Here is a 14,278-nt window from a genome sequence, read left to right as displayed (position 1 = left end):
ACTCTTTTAGGATTTTGTGTCTCTCCTCAGCTTTCTGCAGCAGGCTGGTGATGCCCAGGTCTGGCAGAGTGCTTCACCCTGAAGAGATCTTGTGTGTTAATTTGTAAAATGAAAATATGGGTGCACACAGTGCTCCAGAACTTGGGAGGGCCTCACTTCTTTTGAGATGAGTGTTTAATTTAAGAAGCTCTATTGAGACTGAAAGAGATACTGTTTTGTTCTCTAGGGAATGTTATTTTAAGAAAGTGTCCTTTTCTAAACAATAGAAACTTATAAACATAGTTTAATTCACTTTTAGTCCCACCAGTGATTTATGCTGGCACACCTCGACATTACTATCAGGGTTTTTGGTCCCTGGCTTCTTTCAGAGTTTTGGGAATCCCGCTGTGTTCTGTTTGTCACCTTGTCTGTCCCCCAACAGGCTGAGAATGGGAGGCATCATGGAAACACTGTTTGGCATATTTCCATCTTGGTTTCTGCCTGGATAAAACATTCCTCCCATAATATTTTGTCCTTAATGTTTTCAGCTGGGGAAGTTGTGACACGTTTCTTCTTGAAATTGCCAGAATGTTCCCAGAATCGAGCTGTTGCTCACACTTATTCTATGAAATCCATAATTTTATTTTTATTTTGCCTGGAAAATCTTGTTAAGGTGGGGCTTGCCCGGAAGAAGAGATGAGCAAGGCACCATAAAGCCTCCAGGTCTGACCTCTTCAGTACAGCCTGGTGACTGAGTGAACCCCATATGACATCAGTTTGATGGCCCAATCCCATTGCTGATGTCACATCAGAAAATTCTTTGGTTTTAGTTGTGCCCTTCGTTGCTGGCTGCATCCTGACAGGAAGCAAAAACCCCACAGTGGCCACCCTTTATTTCCATAGGATGAAGTGGCAACGGCTGGAAAGTGGCAGCTTGCTCAGTGGTATTATTCACCCAAGTCTTCCAGGACTATAATTAAAGGCAAACATTTGTAGATGACATTGTTCTGGCTTGTAAGATAAGCATATATTCTATTTGCCATCTGTCGGAGGTGGGGCAGGTATCTTCTGTTGGGCAGTTTTCTGATCTCTTCCAAGCACAATGTCTCCCTCCGGGGAGATATCTGCTGTTAATGGGCCATTGAATGGCTCACGGCATGACTGAGGAAGTTACATCATCCCATTGTGAGATGCTCCACCCAGAGGGAGGAGCCAAGCATCCCTACCTGCATAAAATCAGCATTTTTTGGGACAGCAACTCAGCCTCTTTGCTGGATTCCCAGAGGAAGACCAGGCCCATCCACTCTATCACCAGACCTTCAGAGAAAACTACACCCTTCTACGGGATCATCGCTTCAGCAGCATTTCACCTGCCACTCCAGGAGGAGCAGCCGCCATTTAACTGGACTATCACCAACACCCTGACTCCTCAGGGTGGCAGGTTTCTGACTCTATCAGTAGTTTTGTATGTACTAATTACATTTTTAATTTTTTTTTCCGAGTAAAGAACTGTTATTCCATATCTTTGCCTGAGAGCCTTTTTATCTTGAAATTGTGGTAATTTAGAGGGAGGGGATTTACCTTTTCCATTTCACGGGAGGCCCTTGCCTTCCTTCTCAGACTCCTGTCTTTTCAAACCAAAACAGATATGCATGCTTACCAAGCAGACAGCTCTCCAGATGCCAGTATTCTGTTATCTTCTCTCTTGGCACTTTTTCCAGTTTGTATTTCCCTCTCTCAAATTGAATGAAGTCTTTCTTATGTTGTGGTTGTTTCCTCTATAGGAAAAAAACATTAAACGACCTCAATGTCATTTCTAGAGAACAAACAGTACAACTCCAAGGCTCTGAACGTTTCTTTAAAATGTCATGTTTTATTTAGTTGGTTCAGTTGTCATTAGATGAAAATTGGTTTCGCAAACAGTTTCTGTTTGTCCTGAGGCGATGTGGCGATGGTAAGAATGACATGGTAAAATTTGTTTTGAGACTGTAAAACAAAAAGCCTGAGGATCATATCCCCTGCTAGCATAAGTCTTCTTACAGTAATTGTCAGTTCATTGATTTAGTCTTCCAAAAGAATTAAATGTCTGACTTCTCTGAAGCGAAAATTACAGCCCAAACATGCCAGTTGCAAAGGAAATTGAGGTATTGTTCTGTCAACACTCTTCAGTAAGAGTGGAAAGCATCCACATCCAAAAAATGCTTTCTGTGTGACGTGCTTCATGTTTTTGTCATATTATTTCCATATTTAAAAGGGTATTTGGGATGAGCTGGAATTTGAGGTTTAGTAAGCCATTCTGCCTCCGATTTGCAGAGTAATTTGTTTGAATTTCATGCTGTGTTCCTGTGATCCAAATGTGTGTTTCCTTCAAGATTAATTCTATTTAAAGTTTAAATAAATATGTATGTTTTCTTGGCTAAAACGAAGCTTTTAAAACTCCTGCACAGCTGAAAGGACCTTTTAGAACTGCTTTCTTGCCTGTATGTGGCAATTTTTCTACCTTAATCACAAAGGCTAAACCCTTTTGAATTTACATTTCTTCCCAGCTTTCAGGAAATAAAATGTTGTTCCTCGGGAAAAATACATTTTTGTTAAGAGCAAATGCTATCTTACAATTATCTTACAATTATTCAATTACTACACTGAATTTTGGCCAGCCTTGGAGGTGGCAGAGGCCACCTTGAGCTCCTCGTGTGCATCAGGAAATGGAATCTGTGTCTGGAGCTGTCCAGGAGCCATCTGGGCACTCCTGCTCCAGGTGACCCTTCCTAAGCTTGGGAGGTGGACAAGTGGCTCCCCAAGATCTGCTTAATAAAGAGTGTCTGTGCTGTGTAAAGCACACTGAGGTCTGATTTTTGTCTGGGGACAGCACTTTCTAGTCTGACACAGTGAATAATTAGCAAAATAGGGTTGGTTTTTTTGCCTAAGACTGTACTAAATCTTCAGTCCTGTGATGGTGAATAAAAAATTAAATCTCATTTAGCTGTGATCCACCTGTGGGCTGAGCTTTGGTGTGCACGTTTGGAGTTTTCTTGCTGCTGCAAGTTTACCACAGGAATTTTAAGGAAGCACTTGTGGGACTGATAAAAGACAAAAATTCAGGAATTTTCTCGCCCTGGGTCAGTAGGATAACCCCATAGATAATCCATTTTTGTAGAGCTGCATTTGCTGTGCATGACCACTGCTATCTGTTTGCTCCTCCCTTCAGATAAGGGCATTTAAGCCTTGGACATCTGATTTTCCTCCCTAAATGGAGATGTGAATGCAGCACTGCCCTCCTCCCTCACTGTCTGACTCTGCTCTCCACAAATAAAACTCCTCAGAAGTGACAGATGCCTAAAAGCTGCTTTTCACATTTGGGCACATGATCTAACTGGTCAAAGAGCTGGTGTCTGCACTGTAAGAGGAATAACTCCAATTTAATCCAAATATTTCAGATGTATTCCAACCACGGCATTTCTCCTTTCTGGTCTTAACGAGCACATTTATTTCCTAAAATGATCAATGTCTCATGAACCAAACCAAAGCTGTATCTGCCTGTGGACAGAGGTGGAAGCACCTCAAGCTGCAAGCACCATCAGCCCTTTAGCTGAAGTGATGATGATTTACAGCTGAGAATCTGCCCTGCAGCTCTGCATTTGGGTGGACTGAAAACTGCATACCCTGAGGGGGAGGCTGTGCTTGGAAGACACAGGGACACCAGGTTAAGCTACTTGTGCAGACATTCCAAAATCTGCAAAAAATTAAAAACCAGCGTCGTCCCCAGTGAACATAATGGCTGAACCATAAATACTTATGTTGTAAGACGAGGGAAAAGCAACACTGTCAAACCTCAACATTATTAGAAACAGGCCCTTCTCCTGCCTTTTGAAAGTTAAGAAATGTTTCCTTAGTTTTTTCACTGACTTCTCACAGCAATTCCTAGATATTCTGAGAGAATCTTCATCTTTAGAGGAAATTTTGTGGTGCTTTGAACACACAAGAGGAACTGGAGGTCTGGACCCCTTTAGTTTTACCCAGAATGTGGCTGCAACTCCATAATTCCAAATCAAACACTTTATGTTCTCTGGAAACTGCTGTGTGGTTGAGCACTGTGAATATTCCTATGGCTGCCAGTAGTCATTGCAAAAGATAGGAGGGAAATTATTGGGATTCCAAAGATTTCTAAGCTGGTAAATCAGGAGGGTGATTTCTCAGTGATGGCACTCATGTTAGTGTTTAACAGAGAAATTTGTCTGAAATTAAGTGGTGAATTCAACTCAGTGTATTTATATCACAATGGGAAAATCAAAAATTAGCTCAAGCAGTGAAAGAGCCATGGAAAGAAACAGCTTGATATAAATCAGGAAAAAGGTTTAGTACTCTGTCTTTGCAAGCAAGAAGTCTCTTCAATGTCTGAACAATTTCATCACAAAGATGAAACTCACTGTGCTTCAACTGGGATAAAATCATGACCAAGTAAATATTCTGACTACACCCTGAGAGGCTGAGTCCTCCCAGGCAGCCAAAGGCTCTTGTCCATGGATCTGTCTGACTGAATCTGCTCTACTCTTTGTTTTGGGTTGAAGCAGAAGAGAATCCAAAATTAATGATCATTAATGGTGCTAGGAAACTTACTGACTGTTCAAACAGTGATAGAGCTCCACGTTTTCACAAATCCTTAAGTGATTAAAGCAGCCAGGTTCCTCTGGCTTTTCAATGGTTTGGGCATTTACGCTGCACAATAATAATATCCAAAGTGACATGCAGAGTTTGTAAAAACATTAAAGCACATTCAGACTGGTTTAGCCTGGAAATTCTCTTGAGGCTGGAATGAAGAAATCCTCAAGATCACTTTTTATAAGAGCATGTTATCCAAACATATTTTATTCATTTTAGTACTCTAATAGCCATCTGTGCAAGACAAAATCATCTACATAGAGGGAAAAGCATGGGCTTGATTGCCTGGCAGATACAGCAACTGTGATTTTGCTTAATCTTTGGAAGTCACTGATGTGGGTTTTTCAGTGTCATCACTCAAAACTGAAGAAACTTATCTCACATGCTGATAACTTTATTGCTAAATGAAAATCTTTCCAAGACAAAGTTTAAAAAAATGTTTTAGAGATAGAAGCTGCTGTTTGTTTTCAAGATGTGTAAATAAAAGCCTTCCTGGTAGTTACTGTGAATTTATGATTCTGTGACACACTGATTTGGCTGAGACATAAAAGTGCTTCCAGTATTCAGGAGTAAAATGAATGCTGCTGTGTCACTTTTGAGGCAATATTTTTATAGCTTAGAATTTGAACTTTCTATATTCCTAAAAGAAAAATACTCTGGCTTACATGTTCTAAAGCTGATCTTTGCCAAAAAGGATGTCCAGACTAGAATTTAAATCTGATCTGTGTCATGCTGGGACAGCAACCCTCCACAGACTCTGACCTTCATAGGCTCAGCAAAGTTGTGTTGTGCTGGCTAGAACAAAATTTCTATAAAAAAACGCTTCAAAATCCAAAATTTGATACAGCTCATAGTCTAAGAAGCTTGTGCCTTATGCCCAGGGCTTTATGTTGTTTTACAGTTCCTCTTTTTATGTTATGAAGCAAGCATCTAGTCCAGAATGGTGTGGGGTGGATCACAATTCCAAAGGTTTCTGTGCAAGGTTTCACTGGATATGCCTTGAGCTCTTATCCCAGGCATATTTTTGCTTGAAGAAAATAAGTGGGAGAACAGCTCAAGGTGCAGTCTGAAAAAGATGAGGAGCCTGGGAGAAGAGGATGAAGGATTTTTTATCCTTAAGGAAGTGTCTGAGATAAATGCCATGATTGGTAGATAGTGGAATCTAGGCTGAAGGCAAGCCCTGCTGGAAAAATGAGGTGGAAAGGAGGAATTTGTTACTAAAGGGGTTTATGCTCTTTAAGGTGGTGTTTACACTTATGCTTTTTAATCTTTGTAGTCTATGCATTGCCACTGGCAAGGGAGAAGTATCTCCTTTCAGGAAAAACAAATCATCTCCCAGACTAATCTGAATTTTCACTCCAGACAATGTTTAGATGACTTTAGTTTTGCCACAAAATACTCAACATAATAAAAAAAATAAAAGTGACTTTGCTGAAATCTGCCTGATACTCTTTTGTAAACAGCAAATTGCCTTCCTCAGAAAAGGCAGTGATGGAGAATTCCATCTGCATCAGTTGCCAGCCCCCTGAGACACAGCAGAAGGTCAGACTGGACAAGATCATGGCCCCTGAGCCAAAATGATGCTCATTATCAGGCAAACAAATATTTTCCTCCCCAGTCAGAGCTGGACAGTCAGGAATACTGACCTGGGAATAGTTTATTCCACACTGGTCCAGTGCTGAATATGTCAGTGCTGTGAAAAAATGTGTGTGACTTTTTCCAGCCTCCTTTTCTTATTGTTTTTATTCCCCATCTGAGGAAACTTGTCCAAGAATTTGACAGACAAACATGTTTTGAGGAAGCAATAAAAAGCTGGAGCTGAACAGTGAGTGGCCTTACAGCCCATGTCTGAGCTCAGCCACGTTAGGGTGTTTCTGGAAGTGATGTCAGGGAGTTGCTCTAAGGCCTGGCTTTGTCCCTGGCCATCCTCTTTTATTGCATTTAATGCAAAAACATTTCCCCTGCTTTGGTGCATGGCTATATTCAGATTTTCTTTCAAATGCTGCTACTACATCTACCTGTTTTTCGTGGAGCATTACCACCTCAAAATAACAGCAAATCCTTGTAAAAGCATTTTGCAAGAAAACTTCAGATTAGTGACCCCAAAATGGTCCCTTTAGGATGGAAAACTATCACTTTTCCCCAGGAAGCTTAAACATACACATTTTTAATCAGTTAAATTGGGACTTTGATTAAATTTTTCCCCCCCCATTATGTCACAGTTGCTGTAGCTTTGGAATAGCTGAAAATCAAGTTTCATGGGGGTTGGAATTGCTGTGAACTCTTGGTTTATCTGATCAGTAGAGACACAGGGCTCTCTCCAGTGTCACAGCACCATGGCAGTGGCAGGGTAATGTCTGTGCACTGCCCTTTGAAAGGACCTGAGCTCTGCTTCCAGGGGAGTTTGGACATCTGGCTGAGGGAATTTGATGTTGCCTGAGGTGAATCCTGTCCTAAGAATGGCATCTCTGATTGCTGCTGCTGAGGAAAAGTCACACAAATTGTGGTACTGAGTTCAGGGAAGGGAATAGGTCCAAGGGGAAGAAGGCAAGAGGCAAAGGCTGTGTTCTGGTAAATTCAGAGAGAAACAAAGTGTTCTTCTCAAACAAGACAGCTTTTCTCTAGAGGTGTTATGGATGTGCTGCAGTTGTGTAGCATCACCAACTCAGATAGTGCAGCAAGAGGTGATTTGAGGTGGTTTGTCCTTGTCTGAGGGTTCTGGGAGAACAGCAAATCTTTCATTGTAGTCTGGGGTGATTTCTGGGCCGCCGTGGCAGAGGACTGGCAGAGCTTCAGCAAACACTTTGTTAGGAGGTTCAGGAAAAGGTCAGCCCTAGGGCCCATCACTGAGCCCTGCCCAGCCCTGTCAGCATTCTGGAGAGAGCAGCTGCACTGCTCCAGGGCTCAGGTGAAACCCACAGACAGCCAAGACACACACCATGTTGCCCAATTCCGTTTTTTGGGACTTTTTCTTCCAAAACATTGATTCAGATCCTCCCCAAACATATGTGTCCCATAGGCAGGGCAAGGCTGAAACCCATGGACTGAATATTAGTCACCACTAGCCCCAAGCTGAAAAAGGAAAAAAAGAACACTATAAAAATGTCTGTGATGCATTTGGTTTTGTAACAGGATTTAGCGGAGAGGGAGGAGGGGGAAGAAGCATTTCTCAATCCCAAATAGCTGAGTTTTCTTTTACACAAGGCTGGAGCTCTGGCATGCCCTTCCCCTTGCTCCTGTGCTGCTCAGTTTCTGTTGAGGCAGCACTGGGCATTATTTCACTTTCAGGAGCTGATCCTGCTGGATGCTGGGCACAGAGTTTGCAGAGGAATTGCACATCCTGAGCTCAGGGTGTACAGACAGAAAGCTGAGCTAAACCTGCCTTTTGTGGCTTTACAGGGTGTAACAGCACTGCCCAAAGCCCCCTCCTGATCCCAGCAAGGGCTGTTTCAGTCAGGTCACATCTGACCCCGGGTTTTTTTGATGGAGATTTCTCTGAGAACCTCCCCCTGTGGGGTCAATTCTCTTTTTTTCACTCCACAGGCAGATTTTTTCAGCCACGACAAGGTTGTAAAGGTCTTTTTGCATGCACTGGAGTATCCAGTGCAGTTGGGCTTGGTCCTTTTGCTTCTTGGGGCTAACTGCAAATGCCTTGGCACACAGCCTGCTCTGGGGAGGGCTTCTGTGGCCATGCCAGCACAGCTGGGATTTATTATAGGATGGACAACCCCATTTACCTCTTCAGCTCCACGAGCACAGGGTGCTGTCTTTGCTGCCTTCCTTTGGATGAGGTTGGTTCAATGTGGTTCTGAGTGTTGGTTCAGGTTTGGCTGCAGCCAAAGCTGAATTTTTCCATCCATGTTCAGAAAGAATTGCCTTTCCCCCTGCTTCCCTACACTGCCTCCACAGGAGTTGTCTCAGGATGATGTGAGGGTGGGAGAAGGGAAGAAAATGGAAACAATCCTGAGCCCTGACAGAAATCAACCTGCTTTAAAGAATTTAAGGGAATGGTGACTGGGCTTAAGTAGATCAGTCTGATAGTGCCTGCCTCTGTAGGTCTCGTGTGCAAGCAAAGGTGGATTATTTGTCATGCTAGGGCTGGGTTCTTTAAAGGGTGCAGGAGAAAGTAAGCTCTAAATGCCACAGAAACCTTTGCAAATCTTAGTGGCAAACAATTACTGCTCTTCTTTCTTCTTCCCTTGACTGAATCTCTGTTTTTCTCTGAGACAGTTGACAGACCTTAAATCTGTTAAAAAATCATCTTTCCCTTTTCTTGGACATCTGAGGTCCCTTTTAATGTTTTACAGTGAATGTTTTTTTACACTGCAGCTTCAGCTAACGCCTGTGAAGACACACAGCTAATTAATAAACCCTCTGAATATCTTTCTCCCTGTTTATAACCAATACTGCATAACTTCTAGTTCATGAATATTGGCCCTACTCACACCAGGAGATGCATGTTCAGAGCTAAGGGGATTTTCTCCTTTAGCTAAATTACTCCAAGAGTCACTGCATGTATCAGTGCACAGCCTGCTGTACTTTCAGAAGTGCATCCGGTCTCAAATAAAACCCATCCTTTCTTTTTTAATATTTTTTGTTTCATTTTATGGAATTGTGGCAGAACAACACACAAACCATTTCATGGCTCCAGTGAAATGGGCGTCTGTTGTGTCCCATGGTTCACACTGTTTTGCAAAACTTCTGTCATGGGGATGCACAGCTGGTGCAATAATTACTTGGAGTAGTCTCAAGCTGTGTTGCTGGAGTCCTACAGGACTGACCCATCCGAATTTTCCTTGCTGATTGGATGAGGGGCTAGGAAGGCACCTATGGGAATTCTGTAGGATCCAGCCTGGGGTAGGATTGCAAACCAGTGACCAGGTTGCTCTGTTACAAATAAAGGGACCGCTTAAAATCAGGAAAAAGGGGGTTTGTGAGCCACTTTATTCAGTGTCTGAATGTCAGATATTTCAAGCCTGCACAGCAAGGATGGGAGGTGACACAACCAGACTTCTGTCATGTAAATGAAAGCCTGGTAGGACAGTGAGGGCATCAGGGCTTTCAGCAGAACCATGAGGCCCTGAAACCTCCACCCTCACTTCCAGGCTGTGCCCAGCCCAATTAGAGCTCTGCAGATGGTGTTTATTTCGTTGTGTGCATGTGTGAGGGGAGAACTGGGGAGAGCTCTGCCTCTGGGATGCTCCCTGCAGGCACAAATACTGCAGCAACTGCTTTGATTGTGGTGGGATCAGAAACGGGGTGGCTGTCAGGCGTTAATGGTGTGTAGTAGGATCCTGGAACTGCCTTTAAACGTTTCCTTGGAAATGGGAAGATGTTTCTCTCCTTCACAGCACATCTGATGCAATATGATCCTGAGAAAAAGCATTGGGGTTAAACCATTGTGTTTGCAAAGAAGGAGGTTCTGGTGGAAGTCACAGCCCCGGTGCTTGGTGCTTAGGCAGCAAGAGAGAGAAGGGACTGGGGCTCCTGAAGTGCCTGGATCACATCTCATGTGATGTGTGTGATGTCTCCTCCTTGTAATTGCTCTGATAGTAACCGGCTTGGTCCTCAACTACCCTAAATTGGGAACATTATATATCCTAACTGCTGGGAGCATTATAGAAAAATACATTTTTTAAATTATATATATATATATATATTCTTTTTAATTTCTATTTTTTACATGCTTGGGGCAACCAAAAACGCTTAAAGATCCTCACAAGGACTGCAGAATAATATATTGAAATAGCACATTTCTAACTTGTGTTGGGGGAATTATGGCTTAGCTAGATAAAAGTATTCCTAAGAATTTACTATATGGCATAAGTGGTGAAAATCACAAAGCCCAGAAGAGAGCAAAGAGCTGAACTGAGCTCTAGGCTGTGCCTCAGTGTTATTGTGTCTCATCTGAGCCACACAGTGACAGTCACCATAGAAGCTGTTACAGTGACAAGAGAATGAATGACAAAAGAAACAGAATTGTGGCACTTTCTTACACTAGTCTTTAGCCCTGAACTCCAGAGCTCTTAGGTGGTTTAATCAGAAAGGATCTGGAGAATTTGGTGACTCTGGTGGAAGCAGGGAGGTGCTGTTTATGAGCTCTGCTGTTCCATGTTTGCTTTGGACCCCAGCTCTCAGCAAATGCTGATCTCATCCATAAATTTTGGCAGTTGGCACATGCTGCTCTGTTTTTCCTCTGAGGACTTTGTGAGATGCAAGACACACTTCAATTAAAAAATGGCAGTTTAATGTGGTTATTTTTATCAAAACAAGCCAAATAAGGTCTTTGTAATACACAACAGTGCTTAATTTCTTTCTAAAACTAATTAAAGTTTTGGATTCCACTAGTGACAGAAAAGTTTGGACAGTTTTAACCCCAATGGCTCCATTTATCCCTCATTTATTATTCTAACAAAATAACATTTTGAAAGGAAAAACAAACTAGAAATTATTAATGCCAGAGATGCCAGGAAATGAGATATAAAACTGAATCTAGCCCACGTGGGTGTGGGATTTGTGCTACCACCATGAAAGCCAAGTGGCCAACTGATGTCCACCCCTGCAGCTAGGTGGATTTATATCTCTGAAGTGCCAGCCTGGAGCTGCTGCTGCCATTCCACGTCAGGGCATCCAGGGAGGCTGAATGAATCTGTCCTTGATGCTGATGAGCATCTTGTACGTGCTCAGTGTTCCTCGTCAGCACCATTTTGTTACTCAGATTTTTGTTAAGGTCTCTTAATATGCTTTGAATTTTCTCTAAGTGCAGACAGGTGAGAATTCCTGACAGGACAGCAGTGTCATGCAATGATCAGTTCCATGTTTCCCAAAAGGCATTTAAAATGTCAGCTGTTATTGAATGAGAAAAGTCTCATGCCAAAAGTAGAATTTCCTTAAGGAGAACGGCTGAAGCTCTGTGAATTCCGTGCTGTGAGCTGATTTCAGGTGCCATTGGCTAAACCAGCCCAGGTTTTAAAACCATCAGCTGGGCACTGAGGTGGTTCTTTTCTCTGGAAATGAGTTCATCTGGCACTGATTTGTCAGAGTCACATCAGAGAGCTGTCTGTGGTCTGTAGCCACGCTTGGGTTGCAGTCCTGCTATTTTGGGATCATCATCTTTAATTACCAAAGGGCAGAGAGAATCCATAGGTAAGGAGCACAGCTCCTTCCTCTGCTGCTGACGGCAGACAGGACAGACTGCAGGAAATCTGGGGTCTCCTGCTGTTTTGAGATGAGATGGAGTTATTTATTCTGCATTTCTAATGCTTGGATATAGGATCATCTCCACAGTGTTGAAATGTAGGGTTATTAAACTCTGAAGGAGCAGAATTTCCTGCCACTGCCTGCTCTGCCATCTTCTCAGCCAGTCAGGAGGAGCAGTCACTCAGGAGGAGAGTGTCAGGAGCAGTCACTGGGTTGAACCCTGCAGTTAGGAATGGTCCCGTTCCTTTTTGCTGAAGTGCTGGTGGGAGGTTCCCTCTCCATTCAGCAGGACACCTCTGCCAAGGACTTTGTGGGGACAAACACATCACTGTTGCAAAATGCACCCCTGTGGCTTTCCCACGGTCCATGAACAGAGAGGTTCTCCCTGCAGTGCCAGGGGAAATCCAGGGAGGAGCAGGGAGACGTCCCAGGAAGATCCAGCCATGCTCTGGTGGGAATCTGCTTGTGGAGAGAGGTGGAGCCAGGAAAGGAGGGACAAATAGTTCTAACAGGAGCCAGAGCCACGAGAGTTATGAGACCCAGAGAATAAAAGGTGTGCTTCACAAAGAGCTGTTCTCCTCCTGCTGGGGTGCTGAGGGGTTGGGGTCCCTGCAGTGACCCAGGCTCTTGGTGAAGGAGGGTTTCCAGTGTGTCAGCCAAAAGAGTGGCAGTGAAGATGATGCCTGGATTGGCTACCCAGAGCAGAGGCCAGACAGAGGTAAAAAAATAAAGTGGGTATTTATTAAAGGCCTTTAGCAGATTCACCTTGGGCAGTGCAGGAGCCTGGCAGAGGCTACACCCAAGATGCACGGTGGTCAGGAGATTTTTGGGCAGATATAAGTTTGGTCTATTTGCACATCAGAGGTTCATTTTCCAATTACAGCTTCAGGTAATGAAGTCACATTGCCTCAGTTTGCTTCCCCCCAATTTACTTTTGTTGCTGCTTCTCAGGCCTGAGGCTGTGATGGTGGCCTTGAGTTCCAGGCCCAGAGGAATTGCTTTGTCTCACCCAAGTGTGAAGACAGTAGTTAACACTTTATATGAAGTGTAGAGTTATGCACTATTGCAGCACAGGATTTGAAAAATATAAAGGCTAAAATCTTAAGGCAGCATCCCCCCTTTTAGAGGCTTGACATGGAGAAGCTCAGAGCTCAGGTGTCAGCAGCATCAATTCCTGCTGCTCTTCTTGACTGGAAGGATGCTGGGATCATTTGGGGAGTGGAATCCAGCAATCTCCAGCAATCTCTGGTTTGCTTTGCCAGGACCTCTGTGAAGACCCCCACCTGCTTGTGGATGGAATGAGCTCCCACGACTTCCACCAGGGCAAGCTGGGGAACTGCTGGTTTGTGGCTGCGTGCTCCTGCCTGGCTTTGAGGAAAAGCCTCTGGCAGCAGGTGGGTGATGGGTGTGTGCAGGAAATAAAGCTAATAAACCAAGCTAACCTTGGTTGTTTTCTCCCTAGGACTAACAAGGGGTGAATTTTGGTGGATCCAAATCTTCCCTTTCTTTAACATGTCCTGGGGCAGTCTGCCCTGCGAATAAGTGCAAGTGCACTTGCTGAACTTCCCTTCCATGGTTTCTCAGGTGATTCCAGACTCTAAGGAGCAGGAATGGGACCCCAAAAACCCAAGGAAATACGCTGGGATTTTCCGTTTCCGTTTCTGGCGCTTTGGAGAGTGGACAGAGGTGGTGGTGGATGATCTGCTGCCAACAGAGGATGGGGAGCTCATCTACTGCCATTCCAACGTGAGAAATGAATTCTGGAGTGCTTTGCTGGAGAAAGCTTATGCGAAGTATGAGCTGGTTCAATGTCCTTGCAGTCCTCAGTGTTGTCCCTTTGTCTGTTTTGTCTTTCAATTCTATCAGACTTTCCATAGGTTTTAGTTTTGCTGCTGGTAGAGAACCTAAAAAAGACTGAGAACTCCTTCTTTAATCTCTGTTAAGGATGTAAATCATAAAGGAGTGCAATGCAGTCTACTCCAGCAGCCCAAATCCTTAAGGATCCTAGAAACCAGGGAAGATTTATCTGCAGTCTGCTCAGGCTTTTTTGTTCTGTTCTGTTTTGTCCTTAGTGAGACACAAACATGTTCCCTACATTCAAGCCAAATTAGAGCACTTGTTCCAGGCCCCTGTAAACTGGGAATGTTCTCTGTTGCTCCCAGGCTGGCTGGATCCTACCAAGCCCTGGATGGAGGCTGTGCTGCAGAAGCCCTGGTGGATTTCACTGGAGCAGTGGCAGAATCCATTAATTTGGAAGAGGGCAAATATGGTGAGGTTATTTCTGAGCAGATGAAGCTGTTTGAAGACTTGATGAAAGTGCATAAAAGAGGAGGGTTCATCAGCTGCTCCATTTCGGTGAGTACAGAGAGCTGGATTTTAAGGATTTATTTCAATGAAAATATTCTGGAAGAAATACCATTATTAGGATATTGAGTATGTC

The 14,278-nt window shown here is 43.6% G+C and overlaps 1 protein-coding gene across 1 annotated transcript in view; it reads left to right on the top strand.

Annotated features, from left to right (window-relative positions):
- Positions 1-14,278, top strand: part of CAPN6 (calpain 6) — a 50,357-nt gene that overhangs the window by 17,741 nt on the left and 18,338 nt on the right. Inside the window, exons 5-7 of the mRNA XM_053989907.1 lie at positions 13,101-13,232; positions 13,423-13,631; positions 14,001-14,193. Of these exons, the coding sequence (XP_053845882.1) occupies positions 13,101-13,232; positions 13,423-13,631; positions 14,001-14,193 (534 nt within the window). The remainder of the gene's footprint in view (positions 1-13,100; positions 13,233-13,422; positions 13,632-14,000; positions 14,194-14,278) is intronic.

Source organism: Vidua macroura, chromosome 14 (genome assembly GCF_024509145.1).
Source record: "Vidua macroura isolate BioBank_ID:100142 chromosome 14, ASM2450914v1, whole genome shotgun sequence".
Lineage (NCBI taxonomy): Eukaryota > Metazoa > Chordata > Aves > Passeriformes > Viduidae > Vidua > Vidua macroura.
The sequence above is the reverse complement of the archived record's forward strand: the minus strand, read 5'-3'. Positions and strand labels throughout refer to the sequence as shown.